General features: G+C 50.8%; 1 protein-coding gene across 7 annotated transcripts in view; it reads right to left on the bottom strand.

Moving 5' to 3' along the window:
• The window catches only part of CAMSAP2 (calmodulin regulated spectrin associated protein family member 2), a 96419-nt gene extending 75892 nt beyond the window's left edge, over nt 1-20527 (bottom strand). For all 7 annotated transcript variants that reach the window (XR_009595775.1, XM_015099407.4, XM_027976003.3 and 4 more), the window contains exon 1: nt 20217-20527. Coding sequence is in view for 6 of the 7 variants with exons in the window: in XM_015099407.4 (XP_014954893.2) it covers nt 20217-20355 (139 nt within the window). In the remaining variant the exon portion in view is untranslated. The remainder of the gene's footprint in view (nt 1-20216) is intronic.
• Nucleotides 20528-21715: the final 1188 nt, after the last annotated feature.

Below are 21715 nucleotides of genomic sequence, written 5' to 3'. Positions count from 1 at the left end.
TCAGGAATGTCACGGCATGAACAGAAGTCCAAAGAGCATATTCACCAGCAATGATATACTCTAGCAATTCTACCTTAAAGCCCTGGCAAAGTCCAATCATTTAGAAAAATATCTTCATCAAGTAACAGTATTATAATTATTGCATGTTCATTTTACATACCAGTACGGGTTCTGGGGAATTCAAGGATTTAGAAATAATCCCTACGCCCAAGGACCTAATAATCTACAAATGGTCTAGGCAGATCAAGTTTGTCAATTCGGAAACTGGAGACAACGGTTTAAGCAACAAACGACCCAGCACAAAATGAGAGAGACCAAGTGTATGCTTCAAGTTCAAAGCAGTAGGCACCACGGCAGGCTGACCCAACTGCATCCAGAAAAACAGGAGGGGAAGAGCAAGCAGAAACTGCAGTCAGAGAGGGTAAAGAGGGTCTCTAAACAGGAGGGGGAAGAGGAAGACAGAAGACCCAACAACTCAGGCAGAGAAAGGGTTCCCGTAGGAGGACAGAAATGGTATGGACCCAACAGAAGCAGAAGATATTAAGAAGAGGTGGCAAGAATACATAGAAGAAAAGATCTTCACAACCCACATAATCCTGATGGTATGATCACTCACCTATAGCTAGACTTCCTGGAATGTGAAGTCAAGTAGATCTTAGGAAGCATCACTACGAACAAAGCTAGTGGAGGTGATGGAATTCCAGTTGAGCTATTTCAAATGCTGAAAGATGATGCTGTGAAAGTGCTGCACTCAATATGCTAACAAATGTGGAAAACTCAGAAGTGGCCACGGGACTGGAAAAGGTCAGTTTTCACTCCAATCCCAAAGAAAGGCAATGCCAAAGAATGCTCAAACTACCGCACAATTGCACTCATCTCACATGCTAGTAAAGTAATGCTCAAAATTCTCCAAGCCAGGCTTCAACAGTATATGAACCGTGAACTTCCAGATGTTCAAGCTGGTTTTAGAAAAGGCAGAGGAACCAGAAATCAAATCGCCAAAAACCGCTGGATAATGGAAAAAGCAAGAGAGTTCCAGAAAAACATCTATTTCTGCTTTAATGACTATTGCAAAGCCTCTGACTGTGTGGATCATAAAAAACTGTGGAAAATTCTTCAAGAGATGGGAATACCAGACCACCTGACCTGCCTCTTGAGAAACCTGTATGCAGGTCAGGAAGCAACAGTTAGAACTGGACATGGGACAACAGACTGGTTCCAAATAGGAAAAGGAGTACATCAAGGCTGTATATTGTCACCCTGTTTATTTAACTTATATTCAGAGTACGTCATGAGAAACGCTGGGCTGGAAGAAGCACAAGCTGGAATCAAGATTGCTGGGAGAAATATCAATAACCTCAGATATGCAGATGACACCACCCTTATGGCAGAAAAAGCCTAAAGAGCCTCTTGATGAAAGTGAAAGAGGAGTGGAAAAGTTGGCTTAAAGCTCAACATTCAGAAAACGAAGATCATGGCATCCGGTCCCATCACTTCATGTGAAATAGATGGGGAAACAGTGGAAACAGTGTCAGACTTTATTTTGGGGGGCTCCAAAATCACTGCAGATGGTGATTGCAGCCATGAAATCAAAAGACACTTACTCCTTGGAAGAAAAGTTATGACCAACCTAGATGCTGCTGCTGCTAAATCACTTCAGTCGTGTCCAACGCTGTGCGACCCCATAGACGGCAGCCCACCAGGCTCCCCTGCCCCTGGGATTCTCCAGGCAAGAACACTGGAGTGGGTTGCCATTTCCTTCTCCAATGCATATTAAAAAGCAGAGACATTACTTTGCCAACAAAGGTCCATCTAGTCAAAGCTACAGTTTTTCCAGTAGTCATGTATAGATGTGAGAGCTGGACTATAGAGAAAGCTGAGTGCCAAAGAACTGATGCTTTTCAACTGTGGTGTTGGAGAAGACTCTTGAGACTTGGACTTCTTGAGACTTCTTGGACTTGCAGTCCCTTGGACTGCAAGGAGATCCAACCAGTCCATCCTAAAGGATATCAGCCTTGAATATTCACTGGAAGGACTGATGCTGAAGCTGAAACTCCAATACTTTGGCCACCTGATGCGAAGAGCTGAGTCACTGGAAAAGACGGTGATGCTGGGAAAAACTGAAGGCGGGAGGAGAAGGGGATGACAGAGGATGAGATGGTTGGATGGCATCACCGACTAGATGGACATGAGCCTGAGTGAACTCCGGGAGTTGGTGATGGACAGGGAGGCCTGGCATGCTGCAGTCTATGGGGTTGCAAAGAGTTAGCCACGACTGAGTGACTGATCTGAACTGAAGGATCTGCCGACAGTTTTATAGGAGGAAAGTGACCCATTATGACTGATGCCTGGGGACAGTTAATCTAGTATTCAGTACTGACGGTGAGGCTGCAGAGACCAGGAAATGACACGGGAAGGAGGCAGGGCAGCGATGCCAACAGGAAGGGAAGGACAGGGACAACCCTGAGGGCCCAGGCACAAAGCAGCGAGAAGGGGCCAGACGGTGCCCAGAGGTGATCAAGGCAAGAGGCATGCCACCAACAGAGGGAGGGAGACCAAGGAAGCATCTGCTGCAGAAGCAGGACTGCGACTTTAGCTCCAGACACGCTGAGCCTGGAACAGCAGCAGAAACCCCCAAGCGGAGATGTGCGGAAGGCAACTGGGGATGCTGGACCGTGGAAAGAGGTCAGGAGTAGCTGGACCAATTTGGGATTTTGGAGACATCTAAAAATATCCTCATTTAATAATTGAAAATTCTTCCCTTCCTTCAGAGCCGCATTAACCAGCTGTGAGCCAGCCTTAAACCTGACAGACTCCGCAGGGTGACGGCAAGCTTTGTCATAAACCACAGAATGCAGGGTCAGTGTCCATTTAGATGCCTGCATCCCAGGAACCAAACGGAAGCTACCAGTAGAACAAATTTAAAAGTGAAATCATTTTAAGTGAATGATTTTAAGATGATTATAAAATGTATACATATAGACTTTTTTCCTGCAACAATGAAAAGTGAACATCACAGGTGACTTGGTACCCAAACGCCAGTTGTACAAACTGACTGTTTGTCATCAGCCTACAAACTTTCCACCACACTGTACATCCAATCACATCTACACACTGCGTTCACATCCTTCCCCACCCATGAGCTTTATCACAACTTGGTAAAACTGTCAAACCAGACAATATACACATAAATATTAGGACTGTGTTAATAACAACAGAATGGGAACGATTAGAGATCTCTTCAAGAAAATTAGGGATACCAAGGGAACATTTCATACAAAGATGGGCTCAATAAAGGACAGAAATGGTAGGGACCTAACAGAAGCAGAAGATATTAAGAAGAGGTGGCAAGAATACACAGAAGAACTGTACAAAAAAGATCTTCATGACCCGGATAATCATGATGGTGTGATCACTCATCTAGAGCCAGACATCCTGGAAAGTGAAGTCAAGTGGGCCTTAGAAAGCATCACTATGAACAAAGCTAGTCGAGGTGACGGAATTCCAGTTGAGCTGTTTCAAATCCTGAAAGATGATGCTGTGAAAGTGCTGCATTCAACATGCCAGCACATTTGGAAAACTCAGCAGTGGCCACAGGACTGGAAAAGGCCAGTTTTCATTCCAATCCCAAAGAAACGCAATGCCAAAGAAAGCTCAAACTACTGCACAATTGCACTCATCTCAGATGCTAGTAAAGTAATGCTCAAAATTCTCTAAGCCAGGCTTCAGCAATATGTGAACTGTGCACTTCCAGATGTTCAAGCTGGATTTAGAAAAGGCAGAGGAACCAGAGATCCAATTGCCAACATCCACGGGATCATGGAAAAAGCAAGAGAGTTCCAGAAAAACATCTATTTCTGCTTGATTGACTATGCCAAAGCCTTTGAAGGTGTGGATCAGAATAAACTGTGGAAAATTCTTCAAGAGATGGGAATACCAGACCACCTGACCTGCCTCTTGAGAAACCTGTATGCAGGTCAGGAAGCAAAAGTTAGAACTGGACATGGAACAACAGACTGGTTCCAAATAGGAAAAGGAGTATGTCAAGGCTATATATTGTCACCCTGCTTATTTAACGTCTATGCAGAGTACATCATGAGAAACGCTGGGCTAGAAGAAACACAAGCTGGAATCAAGATTGCCGGGAGAAATATCAATAACCTCAGATATGCAGATGACACCACCCTTATGGCAGAAAGTGAAGAGGAACTAAAAAGCCTCTTGATGAACATGAAGGAGGAGAGTGAAAAAGTTGGCTTAAAGCTCAACATTCAGAAAAAAAGATCATGGCATCCGGTCCCATCACTTCATGGCAAATAGATGGGAAACAGTGGAAACAGTGTCAGACTTTATTGTTTAGGGCTCCAAAATCACTGCAGATGGTTGACTGCAGCCATGAAATTAAAAGACGCTTAGTCCTTGGAAGGAAAGTTATGACCAACCTAGACAGCATATTCAAAAGCAGAGACATTACTTTGCCAACAAAGGTCCATCTAGCCAAGGCTATGTTTTTTCCAGTGGTCATGTATGGATGTGAGAGTTGGACTGTGAAGAAAGCTGAGCGCCGAAGAATTGATGCTTTTGAACTGTGGTGTTGGAGAAGACTCTTGAGAGTCCCTTGGACTGCAAGGAGATCCAACCAGTCCATTCTGGAAGAGATCAGTTCTGGGTGTTCATTGGAAGGAGTGATGCTAAAGCTGAAACTCCAGTACTCTGGCCACCTCATGAGAAGAGTTGACTCACTGGAAAAGACCCTGATGCTGGGAGGGATTGGGGGCAGGAGGAGAAGGGGACAACAGAGGATGAGATGGCTGGATGGCATCACTGACTCGATGGACATGAGTCTGAGTGAACTCCGGGAGTTGGTGATGGACAGGGCGGCCTGGCGCGCTGCGATTCATGGGGTCGCAAAGAGTCGGACACGACTGAGCGACTGAACTGAACTGAACTGAACTGATGTTCACTAAGGGCTTTTCTGTGCAAGCAGTGTGCACGAATATTCTCTTGTCCCTGTTCTACATATAAGGAACTCAAGACAGGTATTGTGCCAAAGGTACACAGCTGATAAATACAGAGTCTTAACTCTAAACCATGTAGCTAAACAGATTCAAAAATAACAATGGTCTGCCAGGATCACAAAACTGGAAGGTGGAAGAGGACAGCTTAGGGGCTATTTTCATTGCGCTGTGATGTACCCACAAGTCTAAGTTATGAAAGTGTAAGTTTCAAAAAATTTCAATGCAAGGAAAAGGGAAAGGAGCCATAGCAAGTCTCAGAATGTTTTAAGAATATGACAAAAACAGATCATTCCATCCTTAAAGAATGCAAAACTGCGTACTGAGCATCGTAAAGCAGGTCCCTTTTAGGAACAAGACTTCAAGAACTGCACATGCTGAAGCGACAATGTCAAGAATGCCTATCATTTCGCAAACAGCACAAAACTGCCGCTCTTCGAAACCACAGTCTGGAGCTGCACCACTTTTTAGGTCAAATGAACTGGAACTGCATATCAGAAAATCAACAGGCAAAACCAAAGGTCAGAACTTCCACCCTCCCCCTCATCTCCAGAGCACAAGAAGATAAGACATTAACACTTGAGAAAACTGAAACTCCACTCCCAGAATTGCAACGGAGAAGAGACAAGTTTTTCTCGTGTACCAGGACTGAAGCGAGAACCTACCACGCTCCTGTTACTATAAATAAACCCTGGCTAGAGCAAAGCTTTGAAACTCACAACCACCTGAGAGGCTCAGGCACGGGCAGAGAGCACAGCAACAGTCTTGCTCAGGGGCCTTCCCCACAGAGCTGAGTCAGCACCAGTAACGGTATGAGGGGAGTGCATTTCAGAAATGTCACTACTCAGCCAGGGGAATGCTGCCTTAATTTCCGAATCTAAAAACTGTGTCTAAGACAATTACTAAGACAGAATCTGTGAGTATCAAAAACTCCAAGTGAAAGTAAAGCCTAGAGCTTGAACTCTACATCAACCAAAGGACACAAAAATGATCAGTAACCTTAAAGAAAAAAAATCCTAGTACCAGGAATCAAAGATTAAGTTACAAAGAGTCTGCCTGTCAAAATGACGGACAGTTCCTAAACCCACTGTTGACAAGGAGGGACTCACCCAGGCCCAGGCCTCTTATTCCCACGACTCACAGCGCAGCAGCTCCGTGCCCAGTGCACGCAACGGGCATCTGATGGTTGGAAACGTTACTGTGTAAAATTTTAGTCATTGGCCTTGTTCTAAAGATATGCACAGATTTCAAATTTCCCCTCAAGTCCCAGATTCTGCACTAGCAACCCCAATCTACTCCTCCTCTCTGCTTTGAAAGCCCTGAGAATTCCCCCTGGGCCACCTGACTTCTACAGCAGCATTCCCTCTCAAAACCTGAGTGGTTTTCAGTTAGCCTAATTCACCAGCAGCGGGAAGCTGCATGGCAGAGTGCTGCCATGCTGGCGCTCTGGAGCCCTGTCTTACTTGATGGGGGTCCCTGAGTGCAGTCATCCTCTCCCCGAGTTCAGGCCGTCCCCCGCTGCCCACGTGTGTCAGGCGTCTGCCTCCCCGGCTCTGGACCTCACCCTCTGCCCCTCCGGGCCGGCCAGTGCGCCACAGACACTGAGTCTCTGGGCTCCACAAGGCCCAGTCAGCCCTCACCCTCCCACGGGAGCTGTGAGCCATCATCCCCAGACCCCTCTTCCCATCGGTCATCCTGTTCTCATGACTGCTGTCCCATGATACCCGGGTCTGCTATTCCCTCCTCACCACAGCCTCCAGGAGAGCGGGCCCTTTCCCATCCTCGGCATCAGCACCCAGAAGGGCGCCCGGAGCACAGCACGGGCAGGGGCTCCCCGTCCCTCCACGCTGCACCCCAGGGGTTAAGTCCCCACCCCACCCCTCCCGCTGCCCTGAGAGACACAAGGGCCTCTTCCGAGCTGCAGATCCTCACCAGCCTCCAGGACGCTGGGGAACCTCAACCCCAAGCCCAGAGCCAGGTTCCTGGGCGGCAGGGGCAGTAACGCACAGGGTGAGGGGAAGGTGAGGGCGAGTTCCGTGCAGCCGGCCTCCGATAGGAAGAGTCAGCGTGAGCACACGGCAACTGCCACGCGCCTCTGACGGCGACAGAGCACCTGAGCCGCAGGTCACGTCTGCTGAGCCCCAGCAGCTGCCAGAGCGCACCTCCATTCTGGTCTCCAAGACCCTCCCACGAAAGCAACCAGGACTCCTCAAGAAGTGGCTGCTTCCTCCCGAGCTGGACCAGCAAAGCACACGCTCAGCTAAGAACCCGTGCATGCGCGTGCCAGGAAGTGTCAGAGCCAACAGGGGGCCGTGTCAGCTCGCAGGACTCCACTGGAAGGAGACTCCAATCAGCCAAACCTAAGACAATCTGAACATCAAATAAATAATGACACCAAGCGATTATAACCCGCTTGAATGAATGAGAATGTCCATCCTGATGTAACCAGATAAATAAGTGTGTGAAAGAAAAAGAAGGGAAAACTCTTCCTTGTAGCAGAATACCAACTAAAACTGGGATACAGTAAACGGGGTAATAACTGACTCAAGCAAGAATCATTGTGGGTGCCAAGCCAGTGGGCCGAAGTTTGATGAACAGGATGTTTCAAGTTATCTCCCCGCAAATTGCTTCTTAATTAAAAATGGAAAATAATAATCTCACAGTGGAGAAAAGTAGCAGATACCACCTGAAGCAAGAGGCCAAAATCTGGAGTCGCCTGGTGGCACAGTGGGTAAGAACCCACTTGCTGATGCAGGGGACACGGGTCGACCCCTGGTCCGGGAAGATTCCACACGCTGAGGAGGAACCACTAAGCCCTGCACAGCTCCTGACGCCTGCACGCTCCAGGGCCCTCGAGACACAACCACTGAGCCCGCGCACCACAGCTACTGAGGCTCGTGCAGCGAGAGCCCGGGCTCCACGAGGGAAGCACCGTGACTAGAGCGCCCACAGGCAGCAACAAAGACCCAGCGCGATCAAAAAGAAACTTTTTTTTTTAAGAGAGAGATTAAAGTCCACCTCAACAACTGAATGCGCATCGTGTGCCTCTGGCACGACCCACTGGAAACACAGCGCCGCTTCGGCGGCCACCCTGCCCGACCTGCGGGACTTGACTCTGTCATGAAGACACGTTTGACAGATCCACATCGAGGGACCTTCTGTAAAATAAGTGGCCTACAGTTTTTCTAAGACAAAAACACACTTTAATAAAGGAAACAGACAGACACTGCAGGCTCAGACATGCCAGGGGTGCTGAGAGCCGGGACTTCCCACGTCTCCCCCACCCCCAGCCGTCCGATCCTGGGAGGCCAGAGGGTGGGGGACCAGAGGGCGGGGCTGCCCGGTGGTTCCCCTCGGGTGCCTCCTGGGTGTCCTGGGCCAGGCCCCCAGGAAGGCAGGGGGCACCAAGGTGCACCTGCCACCAGAGAGACAGGGAGGAGAGAAGGGGCAGTGGAGGGGGTGCGGGGAGGGAGGGAGGGGAAAGAGAGGAGACGTCAGAGAACAAGAGGGAAGAAAGCCAAAGACGACGGGCTGGCAGCAGGTGCCGGGAGGGGTGCAGGGAAGCGCCTCAGCCCCCGGGCCTCCACTGCTCCTGTCCGGGGCAGGGCTCTGGGCACTGGTTCTTCTTACTGCCTAGGGGCTCCTGCTGGGACCCTGCCAGCGGCCAGACCCCGTCACGGGGGTCAGAGGACCAGGGGGCAGGGGCCGCCCTGCGGGGACCAGCCTCCTCCTGCAAAGAGACAGCACCCAAGGCAGGGACCTGACGCCCACCCCCGCATGCGGCGGGGTGGCAGGCTTCACCATGCCAGCATCATGAAAACAAGGACAGACTGACAAGCCAGCCGGGTTACAGAGCTGACAGAGACAAGCCAGTTAGACACGGTGCATGGTCCCGGGCGGCTCTGGGCAGAGAAGAAAGCAGCAGCAAAGGACACTGAGACAATGGCAAAGGTGAACGCAGGATCAGATGTAACGTCAAGCTAAATTTCCCGATTCTTAAAATTTTCAGATTATCTGAGACTTACTGTTCATCTTAGGAGACAGCCTGAAGCATTTAGGGGTGGAGGGTACAGTGTCTCTAATTCATCCTCAAACAGTTCAGAAAATATTATGTATTTGTATATACACACACACACGCGTGCTTGTGTCAGGGAAAGGGGAAGCATCACATATACACACACACACACACATGTGCTTGTGTCAGGGAAAGGGGGAGCATCACAGAACAAACGGGGCAGAACGCCCACCACTGACAGCTCCGGGTGGCGGGTGCTGGGGAGCTCCTGCTATTTCCAGACATTTGAAATTACACTGAGAAAAGTCATGAGACCCCCAAGCGCCCCACATCAGTCTTCTCCCCGTGTTCCTCACATCCCAGACCCACAGCACCTTCCAAGCGCACAAGCCTGGGGCCTGGGTGTCATCACTGGCGCCTCCCCGTCCCTCAGGCCCCAGATCAGACCCGTCACCACGCCCAGCAAGGCCCTCCCTTCCCACAGTCCCAACACACAGCTCCAGTCCCGCTCCCAGGACTCTCCGCCTGAACTACGCTGGTTGGGAAGGTCAGCCTTTCGCACTCGGCGTCAGTTCTCTCCCACATCTGTCTCTGCAGTGTCACTCTCGCCCTGCTCCAGGCCACTCTCTTCTGTAGTCAGGGTCTGCTTCTTTCCCGTGGGCAGACCTGACCAGGTGACACAGCACACCAAGCCTCAGGGCTTTCGACGATGTCCAACTTCTGCAAGGATCCAGCGCCTTCCTCTGACCCCCAGGAAAGTGGCCCAGGCTGCCTGCATCCCTGGATCGCGCAGGGCCCCTGCTGGCCACGCAGCCTCGGGACCACGCTCCTGTCCCCTGCACAGCCTCTGACAACCCGGTCGCCACGGCTCAAAGTGTCCTTTCTCCCTACTCTTCACTCCCTTCCAGATTCTCAGGGGCCACTGACCCATCACTTTGGCCCAATTTCTCCTCGGTAAACGGCAAGAACCGAGCAGTTACCCTGCCTCTCCTCTACCTTAGAAGACGCACTTTTACTTTGAAGACTGCGCAGCTCTACTAAACAATGCATGCGTTTGTTAAGATTGATGCGAAGACTTTGAAAGCTATCTGAAGTATAGGTGACTACTAGGAAATGAAAAGTCTGTTAGCCACAGACAGAACTCAAGGAATGTCCCGCGTAAAGCTGAGTGGCGAGCAGTGTACACAGAAAGGCAATGTTGCTGTTCACTCGCTCCGTCGTGTCCAGTGCTTTCCGACCCTGCGGACTGCAGCACACTAGGCCTCCCCGTCCTTCACTACCCCCCCGAGTCTGATCAAATTCATGCCCGTCGAGTCACTGATGCCATCAGCCATCGCATCCCTCTGCCGCCCTCTTCTGCCTTCACTTTTCCCAGCATGAGGGTCTTTTCCAATGAGTCAGCTCTTCGCATCAGGTGGCCAAAGCATTGCACTTAAGCTTTAGCATCAGTCCTTCCAATGACTATTCAGGACTGATTTCCTTTAGGATGGACTGGTTTGATCTCCTTGCTGTTGAAGGGACTCTCAAGAGTCTTCTCCAACACCACAGTTCAAAAGCATCAATTGTTCAGTGCTCAGCCTTCTTTATGGTCCAACTCTCACATCCGTACACGACCACTGGAAAAACAATAGCTTTGAAGTACACAGATCTTAGTCAGCAAAGTGACGTCTCTGCTTCTTAATATGCTGTCTAGGTCTGTCATAGCTTCCCTTCCAAGGAGCAAGCGTCTTTTCTGATTTCACGGCTGCAGTCGCCATCCAGTGATTCTGAAAGAAAGTGAAGTCTGCCACTGCTCCCACTTCCTCCTCTGCTATTTGCCATGAAAAGATGGGACCATACGCCACGATCCTAGGTTTTTAAATGTTGAGTTGTAAGCCAGCTTTCTCACTTTCCTCTTTCACCTTCATCAAGAGGGTCTCTCGTTCCTCTTCGCTTTTCGCCATTAAGATGGTATCATCTGAGTATCTGACGTTTTTGATATTTCTTCCAGCAATCCTGACTTCAGCTCGTGATTCATCCAGCATGGCACTCCGCATGATGTACTCTGCATCTAAGTTAAATAAGCAGGGTGACAGTATACAGCCTTGACGTACTCCTCTCCCAACTTGGAACCAGTCAGTTGTTCCATGTCTGGTTCTGTTGCTTCTTGATCCACATACAGGCTTCTCAGGAGGCAGGTAAGGTGGTGTGGTATTCCCAACTCTTTAAGAATTTTCAATGAAGCAGATGTTTTTCTGGAACTCCCTTGCTTTCTCCATGATCCAAAGGATGTTGCCAATTTGATTTCTGGTGCCTCTGTCTGTTCTAAACCCAGCTTGTACATTTCGAAGTTCTTGGCTCAGGTACTGCTGAAGCCTAGCTTGAAGGATTTTGCGTGTGCCAGCATGTGAAATGAGGGCAACGGCACCATCCTATGAGCATTCTTCGGCAGCGCCCTTCTTTGGGACTAAAATGAAAACTGGCCTTCTCCAGTCCTGTGGCCACTGATGAGTTTTCCAAGTTTGCTGACATACTCAGTGCAGTACTTTAACAGCACCATCTTTTAGGATTTTAAATAGCTCAGCTGGAATTCCATAAATATTTATGATAATTAAATGTGCAAACAACAGGCAATGCACGCTACACACACACGAACGCCTCAGTCTGGATGCCTAAGCGAGCCGCCGCGGGTGATGCTCACTCTGGCCCAGGCATCCTCTGCCCCAGAAGCCTGAGGCCCACGCCGATGCAGCAGGCTTCCCGACACGCCTGGCGCGCGGGGAAGCTGCGGCAGGCGTGCTGTCCCTTGCCTCCCTGATGGAGCGAGCGTGTGGCCTGCGTCACTGTGGGCCTCTGTGTTCCAACCTCGGCTCCGACTGGTGTGACCACACCATCCCTAGGTGAGGCTGCTACAGCAGAAAGCGATGGGCAAAGCTAAGGATGGAGGGCAGGGGGCCCACTCTGCCCTGCACGTGTCAACCCGCCCCACCTCGCCCCTCGCTTCCCACCGTAAACTGATTTAACAAACCATGCGATATAAGCACTCTGATCTGGTTTGTGAGCTTTTCTGCTCCATGACCTTTGGGGTGGGTGCCTGGCAGTGCACCTGGAGGCCAGGGTTCATCGAGGACATTTCCCCCCAGGGTACCCAGACACTTAATTCAGGGAAGAATATTCCAAGTAACAAATGAAGAAGTCATGACAGAAAGAGAAATAACGAGACATTAAGTGCCTCCTGGTGGAAGTACAAAAACCTATGAAGCGTACAAAAAACCAACAAACATGAATCCGTTTAATTTAGCTGTCAGTATATGAGAAATACAAGGGGCCAAAAAAAAAAAAAGGGGAAGAGAGAGATGTGTGCGTGTCAGTCGCTCAGTTGTATCTGACTCTCACGACCCCATGGACTGTAGACCACCAGGCTCCTCTGTCCAAGGGATTCTCCAGGCAAGAGCACTGGAGAGGGTTGCCATTGCCTTCTCCAGAGAGAGAGATAACAAATGGCAAAGACGGCCCTGATCCGACACTGACTGGGACAAATGAACTGGGAGACAAAGGAGGCGAAAGCATGAGCGGTGACGAGGAGTGCGAGACGATGGCGAGGCTGCAGTCGCGTGTGAGCAGGGAGCCCCTCCACAGCAGACGACACACGCACCCAGTGCGCACGGCCGCACCGCTCACGACGGCCGAGACACAGACGCAGCCCAGGTGTCCGTCAGCAGAGGAACCGATCAAGAAGACGTGGCACGTATGCCCCAGGGACGCTCCTCACCACGGGAGGCATGGAGCTGTGTCCTTGCAGAGACATGGGTGGGCCTAGAGGCCATCACACAGAGAGAAATACCCCAGGGACGCTCCTCACCACAGGAGGCATGCAGCTGCGTCCTTGCAGAGACATGGGTGGGCCTAGAGGCCATCACACAGAGAGAAATACCCCAGGGACACTACTCACCACAGGAGGCATGGAGCTGCGTCCTTGCAGAGATATGGGTGGACCTAGAGGCCATCACACAGAGAGACGTGTCAGAAAGAGAAAACGCCGCACCGTGACGCATGTATACGGGGTCTAGAAAAACGGTGCAGGTGAGCCCAGCTGCAAAGAGAAACAGACACAGGCAGAGAGGCACACGCAGGACACGGGGGGCGTGAGCTGGGAGGCTGGGGTGCACACCCACTCTGGGCACCACGCATGAAGCAGGCAGCGCTGAGGCCTGCTGTGAGCACAGGAGCTCTGCCAGGCGCTCCGCACATAGCAGGAGCTAAGGCAACACTGCCAAGCAACTAGACGTCAGTAAAAAAAGAAAGGGAGCCCCGACTTTTGGAGACACTCGTACATTTATTGATGAAATGACTGGATGGCAGGGATTTGCTTCAAATAACGGGCAAGGGGACAGATAAATCAAGGTTGGCCATGAGCTGTTGACTGAGGAGGTTGGGTAAAGAGTACATGGAAGTTTACTGTTGATATATATATCTGAGATCTCCTATCATTGAGCAGCTTTGTCTATTTAAAGAGAAAGAAGGGTGTAAGAGAAGAGCAGAGCACTTTCTGTGATGCTGGCAAGAGCCCTGGCCTGTGTGGGACATGAGAGGACCCTGGAGTAGGGGCCATTCCTGAGTTAAAAAAAAAAAAATCACTCTTTAACACTCCCCACAATATCATCTTTCCTTCTCTGTGTCTAGGCGACTTCCCACTAAATCCGCCTTCTGCACCTTTGGACTCGTGAATCTATGCCTGTCTCACCTCTTCAAATAATATGAGGTGTCACAAGTAAAATTTCAAGGACTTACAGTCAAGCCCTCTAAAACCAATTTTAAAAAAAGGCGGGGGGAGGGGGAGGAAAATAGCTTAAAAAAAAAAAGGATAGTTCTGCTGTTTCAGAATCTGTTACAATACAAAATTCTACAAACTGCACCAATCAGAGAAAAATTTACAAGTCAGCAATCTCGTAATTTGAATGTCATTAAAAAAAAAAGGGAGAGAGAATGGAAAACAAGAAGCTGAAAGAGAATCTTGAAAGAAGCAGTAAAATGCCAGCAGAAAAAAATGAAACCATCTACTTTGAAACTTTCCTTTGCTGAGGACAAATGTCATTTCAGATATATTTTACTTCAAGAGCCTAAAGTACTTAAAAATTAGCTCACACTCCCCATTTCAGAGCTAGAAAGTAGTTTGAAGGAACGAGCTGGGAGTGGGTGCTGTTGAACTCCTATGACGCTCCAGCTGCTTCCCACAACAAGGATCCAGACAGCCGTGCTGCAGTGGGGGGCCCTGCCTCACAGTTGCAAATGAAGAAATATAGTATCTACTTAGTAGGGTCGTTCTCAGAATTTAAAAAAAATGCATATAAAATGCTCAAAACTATATCTGACACAAAGTATGTGTTCAATAAATTATAGTGGCTTTCTAAAAGAAATCTAAGGTGCCTAGGATAATTTACTTACCTACTAAATAAACACCACATTCCTTAGCGTGGCCCCTCAAGCAAGCCCAGCTCACCTTTCAAGCTAGATCTCCTGCACTCAGCACAGAGGCCTCCTGCAAGCTCAGGTCTCCGCTGCTGCGCTGACACACCCAGCTTCGGGCTCCCTACCTGCACACGCACCATGGGCTCCACCTGCCGCGCCTACTCTCCACTCGGCCCGCCTCCCTCCCCGCCCCCACCATCTCCACTGCCCCGGCTTTCTTCACAGACTTCTGAGAAAGCCAGCGCCCTCCACGGCGTCCCCAGCGCCTCCTCTTCCCCAGGGCCCTGGCCAGCTCCGCAGCTCCGGGGTTTCGCCTGAACTCTGCGATGGTCACACACTGACCGCACCTCTGCACGACAGCACAAGCTCTCAGCAGACAGGCCCGGCTCACACACCTGCAGCCTCTGGCCCAGCTAAGAAGACCACCCACTGGAAACGTTCCCCTTCCAGGGCCTCAGTGTTTTTACACCTTCTTAATTCTCCTCCTAACTCGGATTGCTCAAATTCTGACTTCTCTTCTTCAGCCTCCTTCCGAAACAATTCTCAGTGTTCGCTACCCTAGATTCTGTCTCAAATCCTCTCTCCCTCTATGTCTCATCTCCTTCCCAGTTCAATGACACTTCACACACAGAAGATTCCCAAACTGCTATTCTGTAGCCTCGCCTGGTCAGCCCTCCTCCATACCCACATTCACAGCTGCCTACCTTATTGGATTCCTCAGATGACACGTTTGGCCAACACATGAAGTTCAAGGTTCCCCAGAACAAAGCTGACTTCCCCTTCCCACTGGCCGCTCCAGTCACCGACAGCAAAGCTCAAGTAACCCGTTCTCCTTACAACTTCAGGTGACCGCGCCCCCCACCCAGGCCTCCCAAATCCAGCCCGTTAGAAACACCAGGGACTAGGTCTCGGCAGTGTTTTTTCTACCTTTGCCTCTTTTCCATTAATCCGACTCCTGGATTAACAGGAACAGTGGGCATACAGGACAGTGGTGAAGAGGGCAGCTGAACACAGACGCAGAACGCACAGCCGTACGCTGGGTGGTGTGGGGCGAGGCTCTGAGCCCCTGGGCCTCATGTCCTCATCAGCGGCCCTGCACAGCTTCCACCTCTCAAGGCTGTTATGAGGACCAAAATGAGAAGGAACACAGAAAGAGGCTGACACACGGGGAGAACTCCATAAACATCACCGGCGTTTCCATGCTGCCACCTCAGCTCCCACGACCTCATGCCCAGACTCCTGCGAGAACTTCCCAAACCGGCCTCTCTGCTCCAGGCTCCCTTCACCACAGTGCTGGCCACTGAGATCACAACTTCACACGTGCATGAGAGTCACATCTCATGCAGGATTTTGACAAAATGTATTGAGATATACAAAGAAACATAATAAGGAGTATTTATAGTATCAGATAAAAAAGCATATTAAATAAAAATAGCAGATAAATAGCATATTAAAAAGCAGAGACATTACTTTGCCAACAAAGGTCCATCTAGCCAAAGCTATGACTTTTCCAGTAGTCATGTGTGGATGTGAGATTTGGACCATAAAGAAAGCTGAGCGCAGAACTGATGCGTTTGAACCGTGGTGTTGGAGAAGACTCTTCAGAGTCCCTTGGACTGCAAGGAGATCAAACCAGTCAATCCTAAAGGAAATCAGTTCTGAATATTCATTGGAAGGACTGATGCTGAAGCTGCAATACTTTGGCCACCTGATGCGAAGAAGTGACTCATTAGAAAAGACCCTGATGCTGGGAAAGATTGAAGCCGGGAGGAGAAGGGGACAACAGAGGATGAGATGGTTGGATGGCATCACTGACTCAATGGACATGAGTTTGAGTAAACTCTGGGAGTTGGTGGTGGACAGGGAGGCCTGGCGTGCTGCAGTCCATGGGGTCGCAGAGAGCTGGACACGACTGAGCGGCTGGACTGAACTGATAGTAGCAGAGGGGCCCCCAGGTGGCATCAGTGGTGAAGGGCTTGGCCTTCAGCGTAAGAGACGTAAGAGATCCAGGTTCAAGCCCTGGGTCAGGAGAGGGCGTGGCAGCCCATTCCAGCATCCTGCCTGGAGAACCCCACAGACAAAGGAGCCTGGTGGGCTGCAGTCCACGGGGTCACAAAGCGCTGGACACGACTGAAGTCGCTTGGCACACACACACATTAGCAGACGATTTTATGCTCTGCTATGTACACTCTGTAGTTCACACCACATACTGCATGGTGCGAAAGGGAGGAAGACCGTTGATGAGGCTGAAATGATAAAGCGACACCAGGAAGGGGGTCTTAAGTTCTACGTGAAGAACAAACGCTGGCAATTCCCTGGTGGTCCAGCGTTAGGGTAAAGAAGCGGCATTTTCACTGCCATTGCCCAGGTTACACGACCAAGAAAAGAGAACTCCAGATGTGAGAACCTGGCAAACTTAGGGCAAAGTTATGCCGCTGCATAGACGGGCGAAGCTATCAGATACACCAGACCCAGCACAGTTCAACTGTTCCTTCTGCAGTGTGCTTAAGGTAAGCATCTTACCCGCTCACTGAATAAAATTCACCTAAACAAATGTGTTCTTCATTTGATCGAAGCTGTATCTGCCTCCTCCTACAAAATAAACTATTAAGATTTGGGTTATCTGGAACATTTTCAGTGTAAAGAAAAAGAATATGATTCCAAGCTCGAATTAAGTAAATACTCCGTCTGCTCTCTAGGTATTACAATGCCAGTGCTAAGTTCAATAACTTCATACTATGCCCACAATTGATTTCCAACTATCATCTTAAATGAGTTTCCCGATATATAGTTCTAAAATTTAATATGTCAAAAGTTAGAAAGCTTCTCACAGCAAAAGACTAAATCAGCACCTGAGAACCCTACATGCCATCGTTAAAGAAGGGATGTTCATAAGTCATAACTTAAAAGGGAGCTAGTGTTCTGAATGATTCACTGAACACCACTAGGCAATGCCTCTGAAATGTGCTGTCTGCTAACACCTGTCATGAAACAGTGTCTGCAGCAAATGCAGAAAATTTACACCCAAAGAAATGAAACCTTACCTTTTTTCTACTCATCCCACATAAGTTTATACTTTGAAAGACTGTTGAATAAGAATAAACAAAATGTACATACATAACCTTCATAATAATACACTAATCTCTCCTTACTAAGTGACTTTTGCATTGGAGAAGGAAATGGCAACCCACTCCAGTATTATTGCCTGGAGAATCTCAGGGACAGAGGAGCCTGGTGGGCTTCCGTCTATAGAGGGTTGCACAGAGTCGGACACGACTGATGTGACTTAGCAGCAGCAGCAAGTGCCTTTCTTATGGTTTTTTAACCTTGTTTTTCATTCCATTTTGAATCTGACTTTTATCCATGCCAATCGCTGCCAAGACAAATATAAGTGCCAACGTCATTCATCTAAACCATCTGAGAGTAATATCTGCCGTTATTTAAAGAAAACAAATAAGCAAATAAGACTTTTAACATGTACTACACGGACATTTTGCACACCTGGCAGATAAGAGGCTTATTCTGCAGAGTGGCGGAAGGAGGAAAGACTTGCAGGACCCGCCAGATGTTTAATCTTGGGCAAACGGGTCTGAGCTTGTTCCCTCATCTGTGAAATGAGAACACTATCCTTCCAGAGGGATGCTGTGGGACTAGCAGAGCAGTGTGTTTGAAGCATCAGACACAGAAGAGGTGTGCCTGCTCCACCCACACCCAACCCTTTAGAGTCAGACACTCAAGTCAAAGCTCATGTCTGCCCGTATTCAAAGTGTGACCGTGGGGAAGCTGTTTAACCTCTCTCTGCACTGGGGACCTTGCATTTTTAGATGAGGAGCAGGCTACCTACATCAGAGCTGCTGTGGGCCCTGAGCGTACAACAGAACGCACAGCATCTCACAGGTCTCCCGCACACAACACATTCCACGGGTGCTCTGCTTCTTCCTCTTCTCCTCCAAGCAGGTTCAACGCCTGCTCCTCAAGAGGTCCAGAATCTAGTAAACCTGTCCGACATGCGCCCACAGAGCAGGCCTTTTTCTGGTCAGGAACCCTCACGAATCCAGGGCAACATAGCCATCTGCACTACAAGATTCTTCTCAGTTTCAGGAGGAAAGAAAATATTTTGCTATCCCCTCTGCTTTCCCTTTTGTACACACTGCTTTTCCACAGAGGTGGAAATATAAATTTCTCTTTTTCCATCTTTTCTAAGTACTTAAATAGCTTCCATTTCTCCTCTAAATGGGTATTAGCTTCAGGAAACAACAATACTCTAACACTTTGTGTTCCCTCCCAGGTGCTACTCTACACATTCAGTTTCAACAAAATCTCTAAGATCTAAATTATTTCAAAGTAAATTTTTTACTATATTTACTCCTGATGCCAGTTTTGAAACCTTTAACATCTTTCTACTTCAATACAAAGCATGAGAATTCAAATAAAACAAAAGCTGTCATAAACATCAAATCCCAGTAAAGTGAAGTTTCCCTCAAAACTAATTCAAATAATTTTCTAAACGCTGAGATTCATTCGCTAACTAAATACGCAGTCCTGCTAGTCACCTGTGTATGTATTCAGCTGTGTATGTTTGAACAGTTAAGAATGAATTAAACCATTTAACCACATATTTTCATGGTCCTAAAACTGGAAATAAGCCATCCTCTTACCCTCAAAAAAAAAAAAAAAAAACAAAAAAACCTGTATTTAACATCTGGAGAAAAGTCTGTAAATACTAAGGAACTTTTCAAAAGCTATTTTACGTATCCAAAATTTATTAACTAGGGCACAGAAATCTTACAGAATGAATCAAAGCTATCAGACGACACCGCCTTCATGGAAAACTCTCCGAGTGAAACGCTAAAGCTTTCAGAGCTCCACAACAGGGGCTGCTAAAGCACCAGTCAAGGATTACACAGGAGGCCCTTTTCCTGTTATTTTGCAAAGACTGAGTTAAGGTGGGAGTGTCTAACTTCCACTGTGCTATACAGTTTGTGTCAACAGCACATGCTCTCAAAAAACTCTTCTATTAAAAAAAAAAATTTTTTTTAATCCCACAGTAGGGAGTTGTTGTTTCTCTTAATTCATGAAGCCAAAATGTTTGAAAAAAGGAATGTGCCTGAACACGAAATGAAAACAGTACGTGACAGTCAGCAAGCTAAATACTGGGTTTAAATAACTGGTCTAACAGAGCCTGGACCGTGTACGGGAGGACACAGGCTTAAAGAAGGACCACAAAACTAAAAACCTGCACTCGGCCGGGGGCCACCGTACAGCCCACGGAGCCTGACTCGCAGCCATGGTTACAAATGTCAGAATCAATGTCGTCTGTGTGCCAGCCACCTCCTTCCAATAATAACGAAACCAACTCAGATTTCTCGGCGCTGTAATCACAGCTATGACTGCGGGGGAAATGAACGCAGCACAATGAGGAAAACACCACAAATGAAAACCACCCCGTGTAAAAGCGTGACAAAATTGGTCACTGGATGGGGGGGGGGACACAAAAACCAGCAAACATCCACTTCTGCTGTCCAATAAAAAATCTGGCGCATCCCACCTGCCCAAACCAGAGGCTCTTGACCGAAGAGCAAGCCGGCGTTACCCCCCCTTCTCCTCCTCGCATCGCCCATCGCGTCCCCGAGCCAGTGCGCCGGGCCAGGCGAGGAGGGCGGGGGACCAAAGGACGGAAACAAAACCGGGATGCGCGCAGCTGCGGGGGAGGGAGGCACGGGGCGGCCACCGCCTACCTGTCCCGAAGGCCTTGGCCACCAGCCAGGCCAGATTGCAGGCGATTTTGGCCCTGGAGAAGTCGTAGTGGTCGAAGGGCTTGATGGCCGGAACAATGAACGTCCTCCTCCCGTCCCGGGGGTCCGCGGCATCCCCCATCCTCACGCGCTCCGGGCGCCGGCCCACCCTTCACATGGCGCGGCCGGCCGCGGGGCCGGGGGGGTCGGGGTCCCGGCCGGAGTCCCCGGGCCGCTCAGAGCATCGGGCAGGCCCCGCGCGCCCGGCCCGGGGCGAGGCGCCGCCGCGTCCGGCCGCCCCGCGAGCCTCCCGCGAACGCGCGTGCGGGCGCCTCCCCTTTGTCTCGGCGCGGCCGGGCCCGGGCGCGGCGGGGGCGTCCTCAGCGGTCACGTCGCGGGGGCCGTCCAGCCATCGCGCCGCCCTCCGCGCGCGGCCCGCCGAGGGGCGCCCCGCCGGCCGGAGCCCCGCGGCCTCGCCGGGGAGACGCGGTCGGGGGAGTCGGGCGGCCCCCGCCCGGCGCCGACGGAGCCGAGAACGTCCAAGTCCCTGCGGCGCCGGCGCCGGCAGTCGCCCCTCGTCGCGCTCGCCCTCCGCCGCCGCGCGGACGCCGTCAGCCCGCCGCTCGGGCCCCGCCCGGCCAGCCCCGGCCCGCGCTCCGCCTGCGGCCGCCCGCGCGCTCGCCGCCTCAGCCGCCGCCGCTGCGGTTTTTTCCGGCTGCCGCACTGGGACCGCGCGGCGGCGCCGTCTGCGCATGCGCCCTCGCGCAGCCCGCCCCGCCCGCCGCCCGGCGGGGTCCCGGCGACCCGCGGAGCATGCGCGGTGGGCGCGGCCGCGCGGCGGGCCTCGCGAGTGCGCGTCCTGGCGTCCGGGCCCGGCGCGCGGCGGCCGCTGGCCCTGCTGCCGCGCGGGGGGAGGAAGCGGGGATGCGGGCCTCGCTGGGGCTTTCGGGCTTTCGCGACATTGTGCTGAGGCACAGAGAGCTGATGTTTATTGAAATACTTGCTCGGGGACGCACACTTTGCGTCCCGTCTCGTCCTCGAGGGGCCCCTGGGGGTGGGTGTCATCGCTGGCGGGCCGCAGAGGTACAGAGCTCAAGCGGGGTGACTGGGCGCTTGACCCGGGGCGAGGACTCGGCTCTCTCCGCTTCAGCGGCCTCCCTCGGGGGGCGCAGCCTCGGCGCGTCGGGACCCGGCGTGCCAGTTCCTGCGAGCGCGAGGCTGGCGTCCGCAAACCCTCGTGGCTCCATTTGTCAGAGAAGAACGGGCTCCTGTCAGACGCCTGCCTCCCGGCTCTCTGTGCTCCCTCCGGAGCCTCGGCTCACACACAGACGACCCGCCCGTCTCGCAGGAATCACCTCCTGCTGGAAGCCCTCCCGGACGGGGCTGTCAGGCGGGCGCGCCCCTCGTTCCCCCCCACACACACCCAGCACCGTGTTCTTGTCGTCTGGGCAGCGGCTCCTACACGCAGTCTCTTTCCCGCCGGTGACAGCGGCTATCTCCCC

This window comes from Ovis aries, chromosome 12, assembly GCF_016772045.2.
Source record: "Ovis aries strain OAR_USU_Benz2616 breed Rambouillet chromosome 12, ARS-UI_Ramb_v3.0, whole genome shotgun sequence".
Classification (NCBI taxonomy): domain Eukaryota; kingdom Metazoa; phylum Chordata; class Mammalia; order Artiodactyla; family Bovidae; genus Ovis; species Ovis aries.
Note: the sequence above shows the minus strand (reverse complement) of the source record. Positions and strands in the feature narration are given on the sequence as shown.